The sequence below is a fragment of the Nyctereutes procyonoides genome, unplaced genomic scaffold (genome assembly GCF_905146905.1).
Source record: "Nyctereutes procyonoides isolate TBG_1078 unplaced genomic scaffold, NYPRO_anot_genome, whole genome shotgun sequence".
In the NCBI taxonomy this organism is placed as follows: Eukaryota; Metazoa; Chordata; class Mammalia; order Carnivora; family Canidae; genus Nyctereutes; species Nyctereutes procyonoides.
In genome coordinates this window covers 4,543,154-4,565,259 of record NW_026575117.1, presented here as the reverse complement: position 1 = coordinate 4,565,259, position 22,106 = coordinate 4,543,154, and the positions used below count along the sequence as shown (strand labels likewise).

General features: G+C 42.4%; 1 protein-coding gene across 2 annotated transcripts in view; it reads right to left on the bottom strand.

Moving 5' to 3' along the window:
- Positions 1-12,774: 12,774 nt before the first annotated feature.
- Positions 12,775-22,106, bottom strand: part of NUF2 (NUF2 component of NDC80 kinetochore complex) — a 28,409-nt gene continuing 19,077 nt past the window's right edge. For both annotated transcript variants that reach the window (XM_055333828.1, XM_055333827.1), the window contains 4 exons: positions 20,809-20,949; positions 19,714-19,889; positions 18,674-18,809; positions 12,775-13,155 (listed from right to left, as the gene is read on the bottom strand). In XM_055333828.1, coding sequence (XP_055189803.1) covers positions 13,021-13,155; positions 18,674-18,809; positions 19,714-19,889; positions 20,809-20,949 — 588 coding nt within the window. In that variant the 3' untranslated portion in view covers positions 12,775-13,020. The remainder of the gene's footprint in view (positions 13,156-18,673; positions 18,810-19,713; positions 19,890-20,808; positions 20,950-22,106) is intronic.

Genomic DNA, 22,106 nt, shown 5'->3' with positions numbered 1-22,106 from the left:
TGATGGCATTATGGGGGGCTACATTAATTTAGATTATTTTTAAACATTCTGTATATTTTATCATTGAACTTTTAAAACGGGATGAGGTGAGGAGTGGCGACACGCATAGGCTGGTGATGTTAGGAAAATGAAAGAAGAGATTCGGTGCATTTTTTTCTTTTGAACCCAAAGTGTGTGATCCTAGCACGCTTGCCGGGGTGTCACCTTGACCTGCTGGACCAGGGCTTACAACCTTCCCCTGGAAAGGGCCACATAGCCGGGTCTGAGCTTGTCCTGCTCACCACACAACAGGCCATGAGTTAAAAGCCAAGATCAAGCTGGAATTGCGACTTTACTGGGGAAAGTCAGCAAACCGAGATGACAGCAGACCCCTGTCCCAAAGAACATCTCCCCTGGGTATAACGATGGAGCTTCTTCTTTTTTTTTTTTTAAAGATTTTATTTATTTATTCATGAGAGACACAGAGAGAGAGAGGCAGAGACACAGGCAGAGGGAGAAGGAGGCTCCATGCAGGGAGCCCGACGTGGGACTCAATTCCAGGACCCCCGGATCACGCCCTGGGCCAAAGGCAGGCAGGCGCCCAACAGCTGGGCCACCCAGGCACCCTTTTATGTTAATTATATTAACATAATATAATAATAACAATGTTAATTAATTATAAATTAATTATGTTAAGCCTGTTGAACTCAAGGCAGCTGGTTCTAATCCCTACAAAATAAACTAGAAATAGGAATTCTTAGGTCGGGGCAAACTTGATCCCTCAGCCTTTCTTACTAGAGGTTGTTCACCTGTATGTGGTAAATGCACCCACAAGGGAAGGCTTCACAAACACCTGTTTTGCTCCAAAAGAAGGCTTCAGGGGAGGAGAGGAACGGGAGACATAGGTGAGGGAGATTCAGAGCACACTTCTTGTGAGGCGCACTGAGTAACGTCTAGAATCGTGGAATCATTATATTGTACACCTGAAACTACTATAACTGCTTCTTGTACTTGAACGTAAAAACTTAAAAATAAACGACTAAACATCCACCCCTCCGCAAATTAACTAAAATAAAAAGGCCTTAAAAGCAGTAATCTGTCCAGAAATCTTTTTTTTTCCAGTCGAGTTTTTCCATGAAATATTTCCTTATCTTTTTCCTTTCTCTATCACTGCGAGATTTGTATTTTGTTCGTTTGTTTCAGTTTTGGTCCTTTGCGGTCTAGAGAAACAACATACTGTGTCAAGTGACTTGTTACTCACAAATTTATCTTTAAATTATGGGGGAAATAAATCTAATAGTGGATTAGGAAGGCAACATTTTTCTGCACCATTTGATTGCAATGGCTCGATGTTGGGGAATGCTCGTGGACCCACGCTCGCTTACCAGGTGGTGGTTTACCTGGAAAAGTGATGCTTTCTTTTTCAAAACCTCCAGCTGAATTAACAGTAATGGCAACTGTAGCCACTATTAGGTGACACTCTGGACAGTCTCTTTGGGGGTACAGAGTTTACATTTATTTGAATGCTCTCTGTTTATATTCTGAAAGCCTCTTTCTTTGCCCTCTCCATGAAGATCCATCTGAAGATGTTGACTCCAGCTTTCTCAGAAATACTAATTAATATGCAATGACAAAGACAAAGAGGATTCCCATGTTTCTTTTATTTTATTTTTAAGATTTTATTTATTTATTCATGAGAGACACACAGAGAGAGGCAGAGACACAGGCAGAGGGAGAAGCAGGCTCCCTGCAGGGAGCCCGACAGGGGACTCGATCCCAGGACCCCAGGATCACGCCCTGGGCCCAAGGCAGGTGCCCAACTGCTGGGCCACCCAGGCGCCCTTTTATGTTTGGAGAAGGCGATTGACACCCAAGGAAGGTGTCCTAGGTCAGCTGATCTTGGTGTACAGGAACGTGGTTGCGTCGTCCCCATAAATCTCAGACTTACTTAGTCATTTCTGACCCACGTCCTTCTCTCCTCGAGGGAGGTAGTTGTGGGGAAAGAGCAGTTCTTGCACATCTCGCTGTCACACGCCAGCGTGCAGGGCTAAGCAGAAGCTTCTAGGCAATAGGTCACTGCAGCAGGGAAGGCAGCAGAAGGCAGGCGGATGGGCTCACCTGCTCCGCTCACCACCAGACACTAGGTGTTTCGGGACTGGGAGGCCCAGGGGGGCTCAGAGGTTGAGCACCTGCCTTCAGCTCAGGTCGTGACCCCAGGGTCCCGGGATCGAGTCCCTCATCGTGCTCCCCGCAGGGAGCCTGCTTCTCTCTCTGCCTGTGTCTCTCATGAATAAATAAATACATCTTTTTAAAAATATAAAAATAAGTAAATACCTTGGGACCTGTGGGCTACATGGTCTCTGTCACGACAACTGAACTCTGCCGCAGTAGCAGGAGGACAGCCACCGACCACCCGGGGGCAATGACCGTCGCTGGGCTCTGATACAACTTCATTTCCAAAGCACCAAGCGGGCTGCTCCGGCCAGTGGCTGTGGTTTCCCGACCCCTGGACGCTCCCCACTTGCTGTCTTTCACTTTGTCTGGGGACGGAGCCCTCGCCATTCCAAAACTGAAAGTCAAAAGTATTTATTGGACCCCAAAATGTGCAGGGCACCATGAATGATAGTTTGCCTCCGAGGACCCCACAACCTAGTGGGTGAAGTATTTTTAATGGATTGTAATGGATTGAAAATTACAACTCAATGGAATAAGTACTACAGTGCAAGGTTGTGTTTTGTTTTGTTTTATTAAATCCTGCAGGGAGAAGACAATGAAAAGATAAGCCAAAAATGGGATAAGACATTTGCAAAGCTGACAAAGGATGGCACCCAGAATTAATAAAATGTATATTCTTGGAGTGCCCGGGTGGCTCGGTTGGTTGAACGTCTGCCTTCGGCTCAGGTCACGATCCAGGGTCCTGGGATCGAGCCCCAAGTCGGGTTCCCTGCTCCTCAGGGAGTCTGCTACGCCCTCTCCTTCTACCCCTCCTCCTGCTTGTGCTCGCTTGCTCTCTCTTGCTACCAAATAAATAAATAAAATCTATTTTAAAATATGTATATTCTTGAAAGCAGTAAGGAAAAAAATAAGTAACCAAACCAAAAAGTGGTCAAAAAATACGATCGGGTAATTCATCAAAGAAACATGAACGGTCAATGAACGTATGAGAGGATGCTACCCTAACAGTAAACAGGAAGATAGAAAAGGAAAAGTGCAACTAAATGCCAACACATTCATCCCAATGGCCAACATTAAGAATTCTGATTAAACCTAGTGTGGAAAAGATAGGAAATCTCTAGAATGCACAAATGTCACTGACACTGATATAAAATGGCAAACCACTTGGGAAAGCCCATCATCCTACTCTGATATATACCCCAGAAGTGTCACTATCTGTCTTGAAAGGTAAACAGATGTTTGCAGTGCATAGCACATCTATAATAGAAAAAAAGGAAATGATCTAAATATCCTTCAATGGGAGTATGTGATGTAACCAAGTGAAATACTACACAGCAGTAAAAATGAAACAAGAGCAATACGTATGTAGACAAAGCTTACAAATATCATGCTGGTTTGGTCTAGAAATACTTGAGTACCCACTACGCGTCTGGCACTGTCCTAGGCGGTGAACAAAACAAAGTCATCACTTGTAAGTTGTTCCCAGTAATTGAAAAAAACGAGCTGCAAGAGAACATATAAAGTATGCCATTCCACATTATGCCCACGTATTGTTCGGGATGCTTCCTAAAGCAGTAAAAGTATAAAGAAATTCATGGTGGGACGCCTGGGTGGCTCAGCGGTCGAGCATCTGCCTTCGGCTCAGGGAGTGACCCCAGGGTCCTGAGATCGAGTCCGGCATTGGGCTCCCTGAGGAGAGCCTGCTTCTCCCTCTGTGTCTCTCATGAATAAATAAATAAAATCTTTAAAAAAATTAAAAAATAAAGAAATTCATGGAAATAATAAACTACAATTTCAGGATCATGATTACCTGAGAGTGGTGAGGGGGTTGGTCATCGTGGGGCTATGGAAAGGGCTCTAACTGCATGCGTGCTTTCTCTTTGAAGTTAGTTGGTGGTACTGGGATGTTCATTACTATTCGCAATGCAATAGCCTTGCATATTTCTGAAATATAATGCCTTTCTTTTAGAAAAACAGAAATATCTTTGCATTCAGTCATTATGTATAGATTTTGGTTATCAAGTATTACAACCAAATATTTTAAAAAGATGTAAGCATCTGCTTGATATTCTGAATATCCAGGATAGATTCAACTGGCTCTTGGGAAATGAAGCACATTATAGAGTTTTCATTACATCAAAACTAGTGCTGGGACTTGGTAGCGTTATCAGTTAAAACAATAAGCCTCTTGTTTCAGGGTTTCTGGGCTAAAACCCCATGTCAGATGTTTATAAATCCTTAGAAAAAAATTCCCTTGTAACCAGGAAAGAAAAAAAAAAAAGATGGTGGGCTTCAGGGAAGTCGAAAATGAAGAATAATTTTATCTGTGAGAGTCAGGGAAAACTTCTCAGTGGGTACTCCAAGCTTGACCTGGATTCCTAGCCCTCTTCCATTTATAGCAGCGCTGCCTAACCATGCATGCCAGTGGTCTATTTAGAAGACTTTGAGGGGACATTTCTCCTGGGGCTGATGGAGACAGAACTGATGTAGTGGGCCTACTTTACTCTAACACCACCTTTGGAAGGTAAGTCAACTATTTGGGACATGCTAACTGTCAAATCACTGGGACTAGGGCAAGGTAGGCTGGTCTTGAGTTTCAAAGAAAAATTGAAGTAGATCAAGACTTATATGGAGCCAAAAAAAAAAAAAAAAAAAAAAGACTTCTGTGGGGCCAGAGGTTGGTGGTAATCCCAGAGGGCCACAACAGGAAGTTGAAAAAGAGCCGTATTTGTTTCTATTATAAGGGAAGCCCAACTAGGGAGCTTCCCAGAATCTACGGATCTAAATCCCTGCCATCACATCTGGCTTGTAGAGTTCAACCTGCAGGCTCCGAAATTCTGGAGATATGGCTAATAAATATCCGATTGCTTTTGTTAAAAGTTAAAAAAAAAAAGTTGCATCCTCTTTGGAAGAAAATATTCTTTTTCAAATAACTAAATGAATATTTAATATTTTTATATATTTTATTGCAGATACAGAGAAATGATAGTCACACAGAGTCCTAGACCACCACCAAGTTTCTTGGTACATCACTGCATAGTTAAAAGCACAGCAGGAGGGAGAAGCTCCAGCTAAAACTCCAAGGTTTGCATTTTTTTTTCCTTTCCATTAACAAAAGGGGGGAGCTGGGATGTGGTGCAGGGGCTGGAGGGGTGGGGGAACTCTGAATGTGTTGAAGAAAGGAGCTTTTTTCCTTGAATGCCTAGATCCCACAATCCCATTGATGGACAGCTATGAGCGAGCAAAGGGTCTCCCTGTGCAGACGCTCTGTAGGCTGGGAGGGCGTGTGGTGCTCTGATCTTGCTTCCCCACCCACCTTTCTGGGCGCAAAGGATCTTCACTCATAGGAACTTTGGCTGTTTCCCTTCACCCTGAACATAAAAGTTAAGCAAAAAAAATTCATCCTTCTCTGTGTTGGCAGAGGATGGGCTAGGTCTCTCCGAGATAATCTAGGGCCTGGTGGCCTAATTTGTTACACAGCCATGGCTTACAAACACAAGGACTGGAGCAAAAAGGAAGACTCTGGATGGAGAGAAGTCTTTCAGAGTTGACAATGTCCCTGGATACTTCTGGAGAACAGAAATTATACTTTCACTTCTTTCCCTGCACACAGATTGGACCTGCTATTACGAGGACTCTTAGTAGGTGTTGTTTGAGTTATTGAGCGAAGGCGGGGTGGGTGGGGGTGGATGCTAAACTTTGTCAAAGTAAGGAGCCCAGCCAGGGGTAGGAGCATGGGGTGAATAAGTTTTCATGTATAAGAATATTCCTCAGCCATTAGAAACGACAAATACCCCCCATGTGCTTTGACATGGATGGAACTGGAGGGTATTATGCTGAGTGAAATGAGTCAATCGGAGAAGGACAAACATTATATGGTCTCATTCATTTGGGGAATATAAAAAATAGTGAAAGGGAATAAAGGGGAAAGGAGAAAAAATGAGTGGGAAATATCAGATATGAAGACAAAACATGGAAGACTCCTAACTCTGGGAAACGAACAAGGGATGGTAGAAGGGGAGGTGGGCGGGGGGTGGTGGTGACTGGGTGATGGGCACTGAGGGTGGCACTTGATGGGATGAGCACTGGGTGTTATGCTATGTGTTGGCAAATTGAACTCCAATAAAATAAAATAAAATAATAAAAAAAAACTGACATGGCTGTTCTTGCACTAGAGCCATCCCACGCCGAACAATCCAAATTAAAAAAAAAAAGAAAGAAAGAAAAAAAAAAAAAAGGACATGTCTAGGGGGACCAACCATCGTGACTCCGCCAGAATGAAGGGGTTTCCTGAATGTGGGACGTGGAGCGCTCAAACTAGGAAAGGGAGGGAGCCCAGTTAGAGGAACCCTTCCAAGGAAAGCAAAGAATTCATGGAAAAGCCTAATGAGGGGCAGCCTGTTATACCTTTGAATACAGTGAAGTTTCTTCACCAAATATCATTTCACTCCCATCATGTGCTAAGTTCTAAAATGAAAAAAGTCAATCCTGGCCCCCGAAGGAGAACTGCTATAAAGTTGCCTTGGTTACACCGGACAGCTTTGCCCTCCTGGAGACATGCAGTTGATTTCTGAGAACTTTTTAGGAGATGTTAACATTCCCATAACATTTTTTTTTCCTTCAAATCTTATCCAAAGGATGGCTTTAAGCATCTCAGTATTTTCTGAATCCTCTCTCCTTTGCCTGGTGATGGACCTGATAGCAATAAGTGAACATCGGTCCTGGGGAGTCAGAACCCCTAGGAGGACTTGTTTCTCCTGGTTCTATTCTGTTTCTTTCCAACTGTAAAAGCTCCCCTGGCGCGCGCCACAGCCCCTCGATCTGTCACCTCCATTTCTTGAGCTTTACCGGTGACAATAGCCATTCACCAAGAGTGCTAAGTAGTTCACATTATTACCTGACCTAACCCGCACAGCAGGCTTGTGAAACAGAGACACTATAATCCCTGATTCACACCCTTGAGGCTCAGTGCCATTCTGTAACGCGCCCCAGTTCACACGGCTGGTCAGTTGTAAACATGGATTTTGAAGGTCTTTCCAAAACCCAACCACTGCACTAAGTACCTCGTCTTCATAGTGGCCAACACGTATAAAGTGCCTGCCTACGCCCCGGCCACTGCGCCAGGCGTCTTGCCTACATCCTCCCAGCCTTGAAGGGCGAGGCGCCTGGCGGTAGGAAGGTGAGATCAACGATCTGAGGCTGTTACTGTTATATTCCAAGTGTGGTCTGCGGCCAGCAGAGCTTTATCAGGTCTCACCCAGACCAGCTAAGTGAGTGTCTTCATTTTAAAGGAGAGCTCTAGGTGACTTGGACCTCATCGGGCTGTGGGTGGATTCCCTTAAAGCAGTGGCTCTCCAACTGGGATCCCGAACCTGCAGCATCAGCTTCACCTGCGCTGGATTGAAAGGCACATTCTAGAGCCCCAGCCCAGCCCTTCTCCATCAGAAACTCCAGCGCAGTAAGTTGGGCAAGAGTCCAGAGGATTTCTCTGGATGAACCCAGACCCAGGATGAACCCTGGGGTCTGAGACCCTTCTCCTGCCTTCTTACCTCTGCTCAACCTGGAAAGAAGAGCCAGCAGCGACACCCTGTGGACCCAAGGGAAGTTTGCACCTTTTCTACCAGTACCTGCTGCCTTTCCCTGGTGAGGTAAAACTGTCATGATCTTTGTCTTTTTGCGCTAGGAATACAAAGCCCATTTCTTTCCCTGTGAACTACTTGCTTTGGGATCTTGTGCTCATTGTGATCAAACAGACTAGATCCTTTAATGCAGCAAACATTCACCAACGAGGAGTAGAGGGTTATAGTAGAGCTAGTGCAGAAGGCAGGGAGCATATCAGACTCGTCCCCAGAGCAACGTACTGCCCCTGGAGTATTTGCAACGTGGCAGGCACTGTGCTAATTGTTTCCCCAAACTCCGCCAGTCCTTACGAGCTAGAGATGTAGTTATTATTCCCATTTTATATAAAGTAATGTGAGGGCTGGTTCTAATGCTGATACTCTTAATCCCATAGCAGCGCTTCTTGAAGTGATCCCCAGGGATCACGTCGGGAGGGCCACTCAGTGTGTTTGTTACAAGTGTAGGTTCCCAGAGACCCGCCAAAGCAAGGCATGTTTGACAAGTACCCCCGGCACATGTTACACTCCCTCAGTCTGAGAAGTGCTGCACTACACTGTACTCCCTCCATCACGACGTTGCCCTTCAAAGGGCTGTGGACTCTTCCGAAATGGTGAAGTGAGCAGCAAAGATTCATAAAGCAATGGGGAAGGGATGGCCAAGGGAACTCCAAAGAGAGATCTGTGGGGTGGCAGTATGAACGGATTGGAGGAGGATGTGGTGGTAGACAGTGACTTTGTTATCTTATCAAAAAAAAAAAAAGGAAGAAAAGAAGAGAAGAAGAAGAAGAAGGAGGAGGAGGAGGAGGAGGAGGAGGAAGAGGAGGAGGAGGAGGATGTCCCCCAGTGTCATCAGGGCCAGTGGCAATTGAGGTTCGAGGTTTGCTTCCTAAGTGACCTGCTCATCGTCGTCGTATGGGGTGTCTCAAATCCCTGTCTAGGGAAAATTCAGTTTCAAGAGTTGCATGAAATCGGAGCTGGAAATCCAGAGCCAACCACGAGGAGGATGACTTAGATAAAATAATCTTTAAAAGATAATAAAATAGGGTCAGAAATTGGAGCTTTGCGTTGAAGTCATCTTTGTAGCAACATGATAAGTAATTTTAAGTTACTGCTAGAACATATTTTGACTCTAAATAGATTGCCTCCAAGTTCTTTCTGACACTTTCTTTGGGTTGTAACTATCACTTTAAATTTTTCAGCTTTCCAATCTTAAAATCAAGTTATTCCAGCATTGGTCATGCAAGCTGTGTCATGCCCCCTGGTGGCAATATGGATAGGAAGATGAGAGGCCTGTTGCAATCAAAGGCAGGGAGCCAACTTAATTGAAGTAGGTGGCGGGCCCTGAATTTGAAATGGAATTTCATATAAAACTTTCCTGGTCTTACTAAAAATAGGAAACATCCTGTTAAGCTAAAATCAGATGTATTAACTTCAGCCTGCAAGGTGCATATTTCAATTTCCCTTGCTTTGTCATAAAATGGATTAGCTCCTTGAAATATGCCAGTCGAATTTGAAATTAAATATTTGCTCTACATATAGCTAAGTAGCTGGACTCATAAAAGACGCCTGGACTCTAAATATGGGCAGAGTTTCCTTCCAGCTCAGGCCTCAGCATATGTCACATACACACACTGCTCTTTCCTTTCTTCAGAGCAGTTGGCGCCTTGTTAATAAACTTTAAAATGCTACACAGCCCAAGTAAGTCATATATATTCAAGGCGGCTTTGGGGGAAAAAAAATTTCAAATTTTATAATGTGTTCTTCAATTGAAACAGCCCAATATAGGTTTTGGTGGGGATTACACTGAGGGCTTCTTGAATGTGGCTTTTTATCTGTCTGGGGAGGGGAAGAGAAGCTAGCAAACTCACAGTTCAGTGCGAAAAAAAATGCACGAGAGACACAAGTTTCTTGCTGGATTTAGATAAACCTGACCTCGATGGATAAATTATTTGGTCACAGGAGAGAAAAATGGCATTTCCTTAAGTAAAGAGAGTAAGTGACAAGCAGATGCCCAGCTCTATGCTATCCTAGAAGTATGGGACAGAGACAAGAGACAGAGAAGGAGAAGCAGAGAGAGAGAGCGACACACACATGGCCTCAAGAAACACGAAGTCTAGCAAGCGAAGATGTGTAAAAAAATCACGAGTTAGTGAAAATCATAACTGACATAGAGGAAAACCTGACGCAGCTTAAAAGTGTATTTCAGCTGTTGTTTGGATTGAGACTTGAAAAATGAGTAGTTTCCAGCTGAACAAAGGAAAAACATAAACGAAGGGAGAAAACACGTGCAAACACACGGAAGTGTGATGCTCTGAGGACACCAATCTAGTCCCGTACTGGTCCAGGGTAAAGTTCTGACGAGGAGTGGCAAGGGTCTAGATTAAGATGGGGCTTAAAACTCACGCACGTTTACTTTGTCCTGTGAGTGAGAGGTCCCACGACTTCCCCAGTCCACGAAGCCCTTCGTGTTTCAGAATCTCATCAGTTCCCCTTGCAATCCATATTTAATTTCCAACACGAAAAACGTTATTTTTGGGAGAGTCCATTAGGCTCCCCCAGAATGCCAAAGGTCAGAAACATCTACTAACATCACATGCAAGTGTGAAATTCAGGAGAAATAGGAAAAATGTTATTGAATGTGCGTACTGCAGCAAAAGTTGCATGGATGTCTCGTTTGTGAGCGAAGCTGTGAGAGTAGATGTAAGTTCTCAAGCAGGAGTGAGAGGCTGAGGACCAAGGGAGAGGCCTAGAACACAAACACTTCAGAGGTGAACAGAGAGTTTAAAGAAACTGGGAGTTAAGAGAACCAAGGAAGTGGTGTTAGGAGACAAAAGAGAAAAAAGGATTGGACAGACAGAATGCGAGGAGGATAATTCAACAGTATCCAGGGAATTTTGATACTAGTAATGTCTGGGTGATCTCAGAAAGGTCAGCGAGTTACTCTGGATAAAGCAACGGCGTCATGATGGGCAGGGCATGGAGCAGATTCACATGTATAGAATTAGGTTTTCTAGGAATTCCGTTCTTTTTCTGAAGTGTGATTAATATAGCTACTAGTTTCAGGGGTACAATATTGTGATTCAGTAATTCTTTACATTACTCAGTGCTCATCACGATGAGGGTTCTCTTCATCCCCATCGCCTGTTCCCTCCATCCCCCCATCCTCCTCCCCTCAGGCAACCACCAGTTCTCTGTATTTGAGTCCATTTTTTCCCCCTCAAATTCCGCGTGAGGGAAATCCTATATCTAATTTCACTTAGCATTACATCCTCTAGGTCCATCCACCCGTGTTGATGAAAATGGCAAGATTTCATTCTTTTTTTTTGTGGCTGAATAATATTCCATTGTGTATATACATACACCTCATCTTTATCCATTTATCTACTGAAGGATACTTGGGATGCTTACGTATCTCGGCTAGTCCAAATAATTCTGCAATAAACATAGGGGTGAATTAGTCTTTTCATTTTCTTTGGGTAAATACCCGGTAATGGAATTACTGGATCATATGGTAATTCTATTTTTAATTTTTTCAAGAACCTCCATATTGTTTTCCACAGTGACGGCACCAATTTGCATTTCTCCTTTTTCTCCACATCCTCACCAACACTTCTTATTTCTTGTCTTTTTTATTTTAGCTTTTCTGACAGGAGTAAAGTGATTATCTAAATTGTCACAAAAAAAAAAAAAGCAATAGCCGAAAGTGGAGATAGGTCCGGGGGCGTGGGGGGGGGTCACATTTTTAGATTTAAAAAGAGACAGACATGGTCATGTTTACACCTGTTACGTGGCCTCATCAACAGACTGTTTAAAGGCTTAAAATCCTAATAATTTAAAAAGAAGCAAGAAAGGGACAGGCCAGTAGCTCAATCTTGTACCCCAATTCTTCCTCCTTGGACACTTGTATTTTTCTACTCCTCCCATTGCAGGGCTTTTCCTCTCACTGAAAAGCTGTTCTCTACCTACACTAGTATTTTATTATCTCTGACAAAGAGACGAGTACTTGGACTTCCCATGACTCTAAATACTAATATTTAGTATCTACTGATGTCTACCATGGCTCTGGTTTAAGCCCGAGGCACATTTTACCTCATTTTCCTCATAAAAATGCCATGGCATTGTGAATATTAATAAAGGCCAACCTGGCCACAGTAGAGTCTGGAGCTAGAAGTGGGGGCCCTTGCACAGAACATCAATTACTGGAAGAACTGCCAATTACAGATCCTAACAGAAAAATCCTCAATAGTAAAGGGTCGTTACAGGCCAGCAGGGAGAGAGGAACATTGCATCTCCGACAAGAAACAGACCACGCCAGCAACTCCACCAATGAGAAACCATCATCACCTTCAACTCTTGCTTCTCTCCAATGGACTTTCGTTCCAGCAACCCCTCCCAACTTCCTCGGTCTTCTCCATAAACTAATGTTCCTCTCCTTTGTTGGACTTGCCTCTGGTTTTCCCACAGCCTGCATGTCCTGAATTGCCATCTTCTGCTATTACTGAATAAACTCATTTTTGCTGGTAAAATCATGGACCATCTTAAGTTTACGAGCATCAGTGAAAAATGAGACCACCGCACTCAAACTTTCTCTTTCAAGTGATTACACTAGAAAGTGTGGTACAGGGGCCCCTGGGTGGTCCCGTGGTTGAGCGCCTGCCTTTGGCTCAGGGCGTGATCCCAGTCTGGGGATCGAGTCCCACATGAGGTTCCCTGCAGGGAGCCTGCTTCTCCCTTTGTATCTCTGCTTCTCTCTGTGTCTCTCAGGAATAAATAAATAAAATCCTAAAAAAAAAAAGTGTGATACACCGCCAACATTATTAACAGCGCACCGCTCAAGTTCTGGCTCAGGACCCTCGTGGTTACTTCACCCAGAAAGCAGTAATAAAAATATGCAGCCAGAGTTGCCCAAGTGAGGATCAAACGAGATCTCAACCTCAATGTTCCTGATGTCCACAAAGCAAGCACCAATGGCCAGGATAACAATAGAAAAACTGCATCTTTCAAATTCATTTATTTTGGTTTTATTACAACTACTTATAAGGGGCAAGGACAGAATAGCTACACAAGTTATTTTAATTATAAGTTAATAAAAGCCTACATCAAATGCATTATCTTACAAAATACCAAGCGATGGGAGTATATGGAGTAATGTGCTGCTTCTGATACTTCGTTGACTTCAATTTCACTACTCCTTCCAAAGGGGAGATGAAGGCAGTGAGCTATTTGCAGAAAGAAGTGACTGTGTCCATCAGACTGACATTCTGAACATCCTCTTCCTCAGTTCAGCTGTCTTCTGCTCCAGCTGAGCACCACAGTCCTCTGTGGCCTTGTCAATGCCTTCATGGTATCTCTCCAAAGCAGTTTTCAAACTTAGAAATATTTCCTAAGTGGAAAATGAAATGGACTAAGAATTATCCCACGTGTCAACCTAAACTGATGAGTTACAAGAATTCTAACCATCTCATTAATATTTATTAATAACATTGTAAAGCCTAAATGATCTTATGCGCACGCGCGCACACACACACACACGTGCGCGCGTGCTTACTCATTTTAAGAATCCTTCTGCAGGCTCCACAGACACACCAAAAAAGTCCACTGCTTAGAAAGAACAGAGCAGAGACATGTGACAATGATTTGGATTCTAAGACGTGAAGAATGTATTTTTAATTGTCAAGGAAAAGCTTTTACTTTGGAGCTTTTCATCTCTACCAGGCAGGTGCCTGGGTTACTGCAGACAACTAGACCCTCTGCATCTGGCCCCAATCACCACTGAAAAGACAGGTCAACAGATTTAATAAGTAATCTGTAGGACTGAAAAATACACATGTTACAGACATTTTACTAAGCTCATCAGGTAATTCTTTTTTTTTTTTAAACTTTTTTTTTTTTTTAATTTTTATTCATTTATGACAGTCACACAGATAGAGAGAGAGAGGCAGAGACACAAGCAGAGGGAGAAGCAGGCTCCATGCACCGGGAGCCCGATGTGGGATTCGATCCCGGGTCTCCAGGATCGCACCCTGGGCCAAAGGCGGGCGCCAAACCGCTGTGCCACCCAGGGATCCCTCATCAGGTAATTCTATAAGCTATGAGTTTTCATATAAACCTTATGTGGATGTGCTAAGAATTAAGAAAAAAACGAGAACAATTTTTATAGATGGAATAAAAATAATAAAAGAAGCCAGTTGCCCTTTAAACACTTTCTTCTATCTCATACTCATCCAGTGCAATTTCAATCCTTGTAAGTTACTCATTTTTCTGGAAAAAAAAATAACTCTCAAATCTTGATACAAGAAGTGGTATTCTAAGTTTACAGGTGTTTCATCACTGAAATAAAACAGCAGTCCTCTTCCGGTGGGAGAAGCAGGGATAAATGGGTATCACGTCCTCAATTTTAATCGTCCCTCTCATTACATTTTTCTTAAACCTACAGTTTGGCCTCTACTTACCTTAGTTTAAATTTTAGTGTAGATACTATCTGATTTCGAACAAATTATATAGATTATAATTTAATATAGTGCAATTCATAACGTTTCAAAAAAGAACGAAACTATTTCCAGACTCTGACATTTATGCAAGTTTGAGAACTATTGCTCAAGATTCAGCGAATATAAATAGATGCTTAAGGCTAAACACTTTCCCCAAATCCAAACACAGATAGTTATTAAATCCTAATACAAAAATAGAAGAGTCTATTTAGATTTCTAAGATCTAATTGGGCATCAAATTACTACTACTATGTTGGAATGTGAATCATTAAGAAAATAAGTCAAACATTTTTGAAAGCTTTATTTCTTAAATCTTAAAGGAAAAACAAGGTGAATTAGTTGCCAGCTTGCGTAAACACTATTTAAAAAAAAAATACTCAGCACATTCAGCAGCTATAGATCAATTTAACTTCCTAGTTCCATAGGAGTGTCTATTTATTCTTACTAAAAAGGAAGCTGAATAAATTTGGTAGGACGATAGTACTTGTAAGAAACTATTAAGACCAAGTATGGTTAAAGAAAGATACACAATCTAAACATCTGAACCAACCACTTTGACATGCCTAAGGAAACCATTTCCTACCAAGAACAAAGACACTCTCATGGAGGAACCAAACCCTGAAGGTAGAGCCCCATTAAATGAATGACGTGTTAAAAGCCCATTTCAGGGGTTCCTGGGTGGCTCAGGGGGTTGAGCACCCAACTCTTGATCTCAGCTCAGGTCTTGATCTCAGAGTTCAAGCCTGACATTGGGCTCCATGCTGGACATGGAGCCTACTTTAAAAAAAAAAAAAAAAAAAAAGGTCCATTCTAGGGCTTCTTTCAACAGAAAGAAGCAAGCAAGCACACGTAGAAGTTACGAGGCAAACGTCACTGGATGTTAATGACACAAGCACAACCCTCTCAAATGCTATTTTAGTTTCCAACTGAATTCTGTATCCAAGTGGAACTTTATATTATTAATTCACATATAATTCACAAAATAAGTATATCTTACTATGATGACATCACTAAAGTTAAATATTTTTAAATTCAGAGTCTGGTTCTGTGGTGTGTGTGTGTGTGGTAACCACTAGGTGCCTGAGGCTAGAAAACTGACATTTAAATACCTACAGGCCACATCTTCTTTATCCATTCATCTTTCGATGGGCCCTGAGCTGCCCTTTCCACACTTTAGCTGCTCAGCAGCCACAGCTACCTAGTGGCTCCCGGACTGAAAAGGACAGAAGAGCATCCCCATCACTGCAGAAAGTTCTACTGAATGGCACTGGTCTAGGTAACTTTCTCACTTGCAAATCAGGTAAGTTTAAGATGACAGTTAACCCTTGAGCAACGTGGGTTTGAACGGAGCAGGTCCACTTATACATGGATTTTCTCGTGGTATAGGATTATAAATGTATTTTCTCTCTCTCGTGATTTTCTTCATGACATCTTCTTTTCTCTGGCCTACATAATGTAAGAATACGGTACACAATACATACAGTATACAAAATATGTTAATTGGCTGTTTATGTTATCAGTAGGCTAGTAGTCACAGCAGGCTATCTTTTCCTTTTTGTGGAAGGTAATTATGAAGGAAGCTAAAAGGAGCTCTTTGGCAAAATGCATCATGCACCACAGGGTTCCGACTCTCCCACACTGTTTAGGACACGCTGATACCACAGCGCAGACTACGTAAAGTTATAACTTAGCAACTTCAACAACTGCAGGAACTGTCCGGATCAGTGGCTCTGTGCCACTCGGAAGAAAAGAAAGATTTAATGTACAAAGGGCCCAATTCTACTTAGCATTTTTATTTTGGAGAAAAAGGCATGTTGATCAAGTGTGCAGGTGACGCTAAGCCATGAAAAAATCATTAATGTGAATGATACAAAGAGTTGATATGACCTTGATACTTGGAAATTCATATTGAAGGAAGCAGATGAAGCCTTAAAGAAATAATAGTAAAATTCTGAATTAAAAGTCCCAAGAAATGGCTGCACTCAAGCATGGTGAAACATTTTAACTAGACAGAGCTACATGCGGAACCGACAGGGGTCATTTAATTGATCACCAGCTCAATATGAGCCAAGGCGAGAAGCTGCTGCTAAAAATCCAAGCCAGTAGTACACATCATTAACAGAAGCACTGTGTTTTGGGACTGGCCATGGTATTATCTGGGAGGCTATGTTTAGTACTGGGTTCTACATTTTAAACAGAATAATGACAAGCAGGAAACAGAGGGGAGAAGACAGTAAACAGGGTAGTAGTGAATCTGAAAATTAAGCTATATAAAGAATGGCTGGAAAACTGGGGCTCATTAACCCAGATGAGATGGCTGGAGGAACCCATGATCATTATCCTCAAATGTCTGAAGTGATATTAGGCACACGACGATACAGATTTGTTCCAGAGAGATCTTGGTTCACTTGAGTACAGAAATTTTAAATTCGAAATAAGAAATAACATTTTAACCACTAAAGCTGTCCTAGTAGAAGAGCTTGGATGGTTATGAGCTCAATGATATTGAAAACAATGAAGCAGAACCTATCAACGGTTCTCAAAAGCCACAGGAAAAAAAATGCCCATCATGAACCCTAAAGAAGCTGACGATTCCAATTCAGGACACTTGGGTGGGGTTGGTTTGTTCATTTTTTAATTCCTCTTTGAATTCTAATGCACAGCCAGTGCTGTGCTAGATGACCATCCAAGTTTACAAATATTGATGAAAAACATCCTACATCTAAGGCACCATTCCAGGCACGGTTTGACAGGACATACTAAGGTAAGAAATACATGAGGGCTATTGTCAAGAAACTTAGAATGTTACTGGTGAGACCTGGAGGCACCGACCCCAGTTACACAAGGCCGTAAGGCCCGCAGGGACTGCCAGCCAAGTGCTGACTTACCTAGTAGCTGGTCCACTCGCTGCGCCTGACCATGTGGTAACAAAGAAATATTAACTAACTGATTGCTTTAAGAAGTAGGACTGGGTTTCTCCTAAGATACTCACATTTCTAAACCACATTCTAAGGACAAAAAAGGGCTGGGCCTTGGTGAATATCCAAGAGCAGGGCAGGAGAAGAGATGTAGTTGAAATGTGTAAAGAAAGGGAAAAACACAGAAAGTCAGGATAGCAGGCCGGATGGACCGCGGCAGAGAAGACAGCCATTCTCTTTTCCTTTCCTTCGTTCCATCCTTCCCCCCTTCCTCCCTTTCCCAGCAGCCTGGAGACGACCCTCAGTGTACGTATGTGCACAGTTAGCGATGTTGTCTCTGGAGGGGTTAAAGTTCCTGAGAACCCATGTGGGACTGTCTGTGGCATCTCAGTACTAGGACCCCTTGCAAATTGGATGTGGGTGGTGGAGGGGAGAGACAGCAAGTCTTTAAATATTTCTCAGGTATCAGGGTTTTAGGAAACCTGGATCCAATATGTCAATAGAGGCAAGGCAAAAAAGAATGAGGGGGAAAAAAAAGAGAGGCCACGGGCTTTCATAGGATAAAGGGCTGTTTTTAGTGATTTCTAGCACAGGTGTTCAGGGCAATCTGGAAGATATAGGTCAAACTTCGAAACTCAAGCGAAAATGAGCACTAGGACATGTATCAGGAAAAGACTATTTCTTTGAGACCCTGGCAGTTAAGAAAAGGACAGAAACTGGTAAATACTTGATGTGTGGCATACTGACATTTCGGAAGGACAAAAATGTAGAAGATATGTGTCCTTATTAAACAGAACTGTTTATGAAATGATAAAATGAATACTCTGAAACAAGCAAGAATAAGAGCAGAAGTAACTTTAGGCAACTATGATATCATTAAGTCTCATCACACAGGGGCCACCCTCAGCTATTCTGTTTCACACAGGGGCCACCCTCAGCTATTTTATTTATTTATTTGAGAGAGAGAAACAGAGAGACAGAACATTAGCCGAGGGAGGGGCAGAGGGAGAAGCAAACTGCCTGTAGAGCAGGGAGCCTGATGTGGGGCTCAATCCCAGGACTCTGGGATCATGACCTGAGCCGAAGGCAGACGCCTCACCAACTGAGCCACCTAGATGCCCCAAGAAATACTTTTGAGATCCTTTTATCAGGACAAAAAAAAGGCAGCAACTTTTTAGAGGATATTACTTAACGTCACTATTCAACTTCACTTACCAAAAAAGTTCAGAACCTGTACGGAGCACCCACTCCTACTGCAGAGCACGGTGCTCGGCTGGGTTAGGGGGAAAGGACAAGGGGAAAAAAAAGTATGAAGGAGGCATACCTCCAAACACGGGTAATGGAGAAGGGGCTGTAGATGGAATCAGAACCAGGGAACCGGGAGGTCAATCTCTATTTCAGAGAGCCAACAGAATCTTGAACATGAGGGCAGCAGAACCGCCTCTGTGAGCTGGTGAGACCGCCAGAAAGGCACCTGTGGGCACCCACTCACCTGAGACTTCAGCTTCTCCCTCTCAGTGGCATCCTTCAGTTGCTGAATTGCAAATTTAATTTTCTGGATTTCTTGATTCATTGTGGTTACTCGCTCATAGACAGCTCCTCTTTTTTCTTGAACTTTTTTGCAATCTCTAGAGGAAATCAGACAGCTAAATTTTAACTCTGCGCAAGCATCTGAAAAGGTAAACATTAACTTCTTCCTTTTGATTCCAAAGAGATGTGTATATTTGTTTGACAAACCTAACCCCCTTCTCAGGACATAAAAGCAGAGAACTGCAAACCCCCGGGGCGGAGGGCGGGGGGGGGGCTGTACCCAAGGGCTATAATTTACAATGGAGACTTTAAAATGTGCACCCCCATGTGTCCCCCACTGGGGGGGGGGGATGTGGCTCAGGCCTTTTCTGCAAGGCAGTTTGGCAGCAAATACAAAATCCCCCGGTTCCACTTCATCTTCATCTGCATGACCGAGAACAAAGGAAACCTTTACCATGTGCAGGCTGAAACGCAGACATCTCGGAGATGGGGGGGGGGGGGGCAGGGGCATATTCTAATAATACATTCTCAGAACCAACGGGAAGAAGGCTCTCCCCAAGCAACACCCCAGCATCCTAACGACAGCCATAAACACTTAGGGAAGTATTCATTCTTACCTGGATAAGGTAGACAAGACTTTTTCTCAAAATGTGGATGCTATGATGCCACAGCCCACCCAGACTATCACATGGCCAGTTGATTCATGTAAGGCAGCCCTGGCCCAGTCCTTTAAGTACACTGAGACAAGCTGTGGCACCAGAGCCCTTCAGAGAATCATGCAAGGGAACTGGAAGCAGGACATCCGGAATGGGAAAAATCTAGGACCTAAAACATCTCTAGATCTAGACACAGCATTATCCAATTCAAAATTAATTCATCCTTTTTTAGTCACCCGCAGGTGGAATAACTTTTAGAAATCATAGGAGTTTGGGGATCTTGGGGAAAAAATAGACCAGCTTCTCCCAATTATTTTCCAACATGTCAAACAAAACAAGTTCCTACTCCATCACGGTGTGTTTGTACTGCTTGACATCCTCGTGCTTCTTATTTATTTTGAATTGTGCTGTGGCGAGTTTTTCCTTCTTGACGATCATCAGTCTTTTGAAGGAATTTTCTTCCGTCTTCAACTTCTTCAGCTCTGACTCGTCACTCTCAATTCGGTCCTCCAAGCTCAGGCTCTGTAGGTCACAGAAGGTATGTAAAGTTGACATATCCAATTAGGATTTATAAACACGAGCACCTATTTCCTGGGGTGAGCTATGAGATGAGACAAACTGAAGGTAAAATAAAACCGCCTGAGCCTGGAAAGCCGAGCACAAGAATGCAGAGTCAGGAGGAGGATGCACCAAGGTGCTGGGGACGTGAGGAAAGAACAGGACCCCAGGCCAGGCTGCACAGAGGGGTTTGGGTCTCAACTAAGGTAGGAGGAATGGAGAGAAAAAGGGGAAACCCTCGGGTAAAAGCAGCAACCTCAATCTTTTTTGTTAACTTCGGATGACAGATAAGGGAGTGTAGGGTTGGGACAGGACACCTCAGGCCACCTCGCCTTCCAACCCCTACTTCCTTCAAAAAAAAAAAAAAAAATCCTTTATCAAATGCAATGTTAGTGATCCCGGGAACGGTGTGGGTTACTGTGATAAAGTTAAGAAGTAAAAAAGGATTTTCAAGCCTCCAGCCTGAGAAACTTAAATAACATTGGCATTAGCTCTCTCCATCTTCAGGGCAGGTACATAAACTAAAATCCCAGGTACAATGTGAGGCCGTCAGTTGGGACTTTAGGCTTACTGGTGAGAGGATCATTTCCAACTGTTAGAATAAGTTTAAAATTCCATTGCTTTCTCCCAAAATATATATGGCAATCTGCCATGTTAATTAATCATTCATTTCATCTGAAGGTTACCATAGGCCTTACCGCGGCTGTGTTTAAGAAGAAAAATGTTTTATTGCTCAGTGTACACTGCCACATTTATTATACTCTAGAATGATCCTGCCTTTCTTTAGGAAAATAGTAACAAAAAGTAAAAGCAAGTCCGAGGAACTATAAACTATAGTAAATGATTACATAATAAAAACATTAAAATTCCACACTATACAAACCTCTTTTAAGATGCTGGTTAATTTTTCCCTATTATCTGCAAGGTCCTGTATTTTCTTCTGATATAACTGTACCTCCATTTGAAATGAAGGCAAGCAGTCAACGGAGTCTCTATAGATTTCATACTTTTCCATCACTTCTTGCTTTGAAAAAAAGAAACACAAAAACCAGTTTGATCGTCTCCTTTATGAAACTGCAGTACTGTCAATTTGTTTGCTCTTAAATAATTTCTGCACTTAATACTGAAAGCTTAAGAGCAGAGAACAATTAAGTTTCTAGGTCAGTAAGAATGTGCTATTACTGACATGTGTCTAAGTACATATAATTACGCTTCTTAATTGCCAAATATCCTTACACAAAGGAAAACTGCCACAATTTTACTAAATCACTCACTGAAGTACCTTCCAAAGGTTATTCATGATGATTTTAAAAGAGTTCGTGTCTGCTAATATTCAAACTGCTCCTAATTACTCCTGGGCAATTGTATTACCAATTATAATCTTCCTATTCATCTGTATAATAACTATCACTACAGCTGATTCTTTTTAAAAGATTAATTCGTCTTCTGAAATTAGAAAATGAACATGTTCACTCCAACCACCGTAACAATACAGACTGACTTTTCTTCTCCCCACTAGCCTACCCCTCCACCCACCTTATCAACCAATTGGACTTTGTCATCAGTGAAATGCTTAATCATATTATTGCTCATTTCTGTTGTCTTTTTCTTACCAATCTGTAAACACTCTTTGCATGTCATGGATGTAATTCCTTTACCTCTCATAGGCACTATAAACATGTTCCATAGGTTTTTTTCTATAGCCTTTGGGTTTCCAATCTCAATTAAAAAAAAAAAATTCATCCCATTTTAAGATTATACAAATGTTCTAAAATTTCTAAAATTGTTAAAGTTTTAATCCACATAGAATTTGTTTTTTAAATGGTCCAAGGTATAGACACAGTTCCCTTTTCTTCTAAGTGAACAGCCAACTGAACCTTAACTAATTTTATTAAGTAAACTACACTTTTCTCCTAAATACTCAGACCTATTTTTGGCTCTCATTTCTGTTCTGGTGATCTTTGTCTATTCCTGTGTGATAATTCTTAATTATCAGGAATCATTAGAATAGGAAATTCAGAGATAAACCAGTAATGTTCTTTCAATTGATAATATAAAATCCCTGTCTCAAAAAAAAAAAAAAAAAATCCCTGTCTCACAAAGGATGCTAACTTGTCTACCTGCTGCTACTTCTATCCCACTGTGTCTCCAGTCATCTTTCACAGTAATTCATCTTTTTAA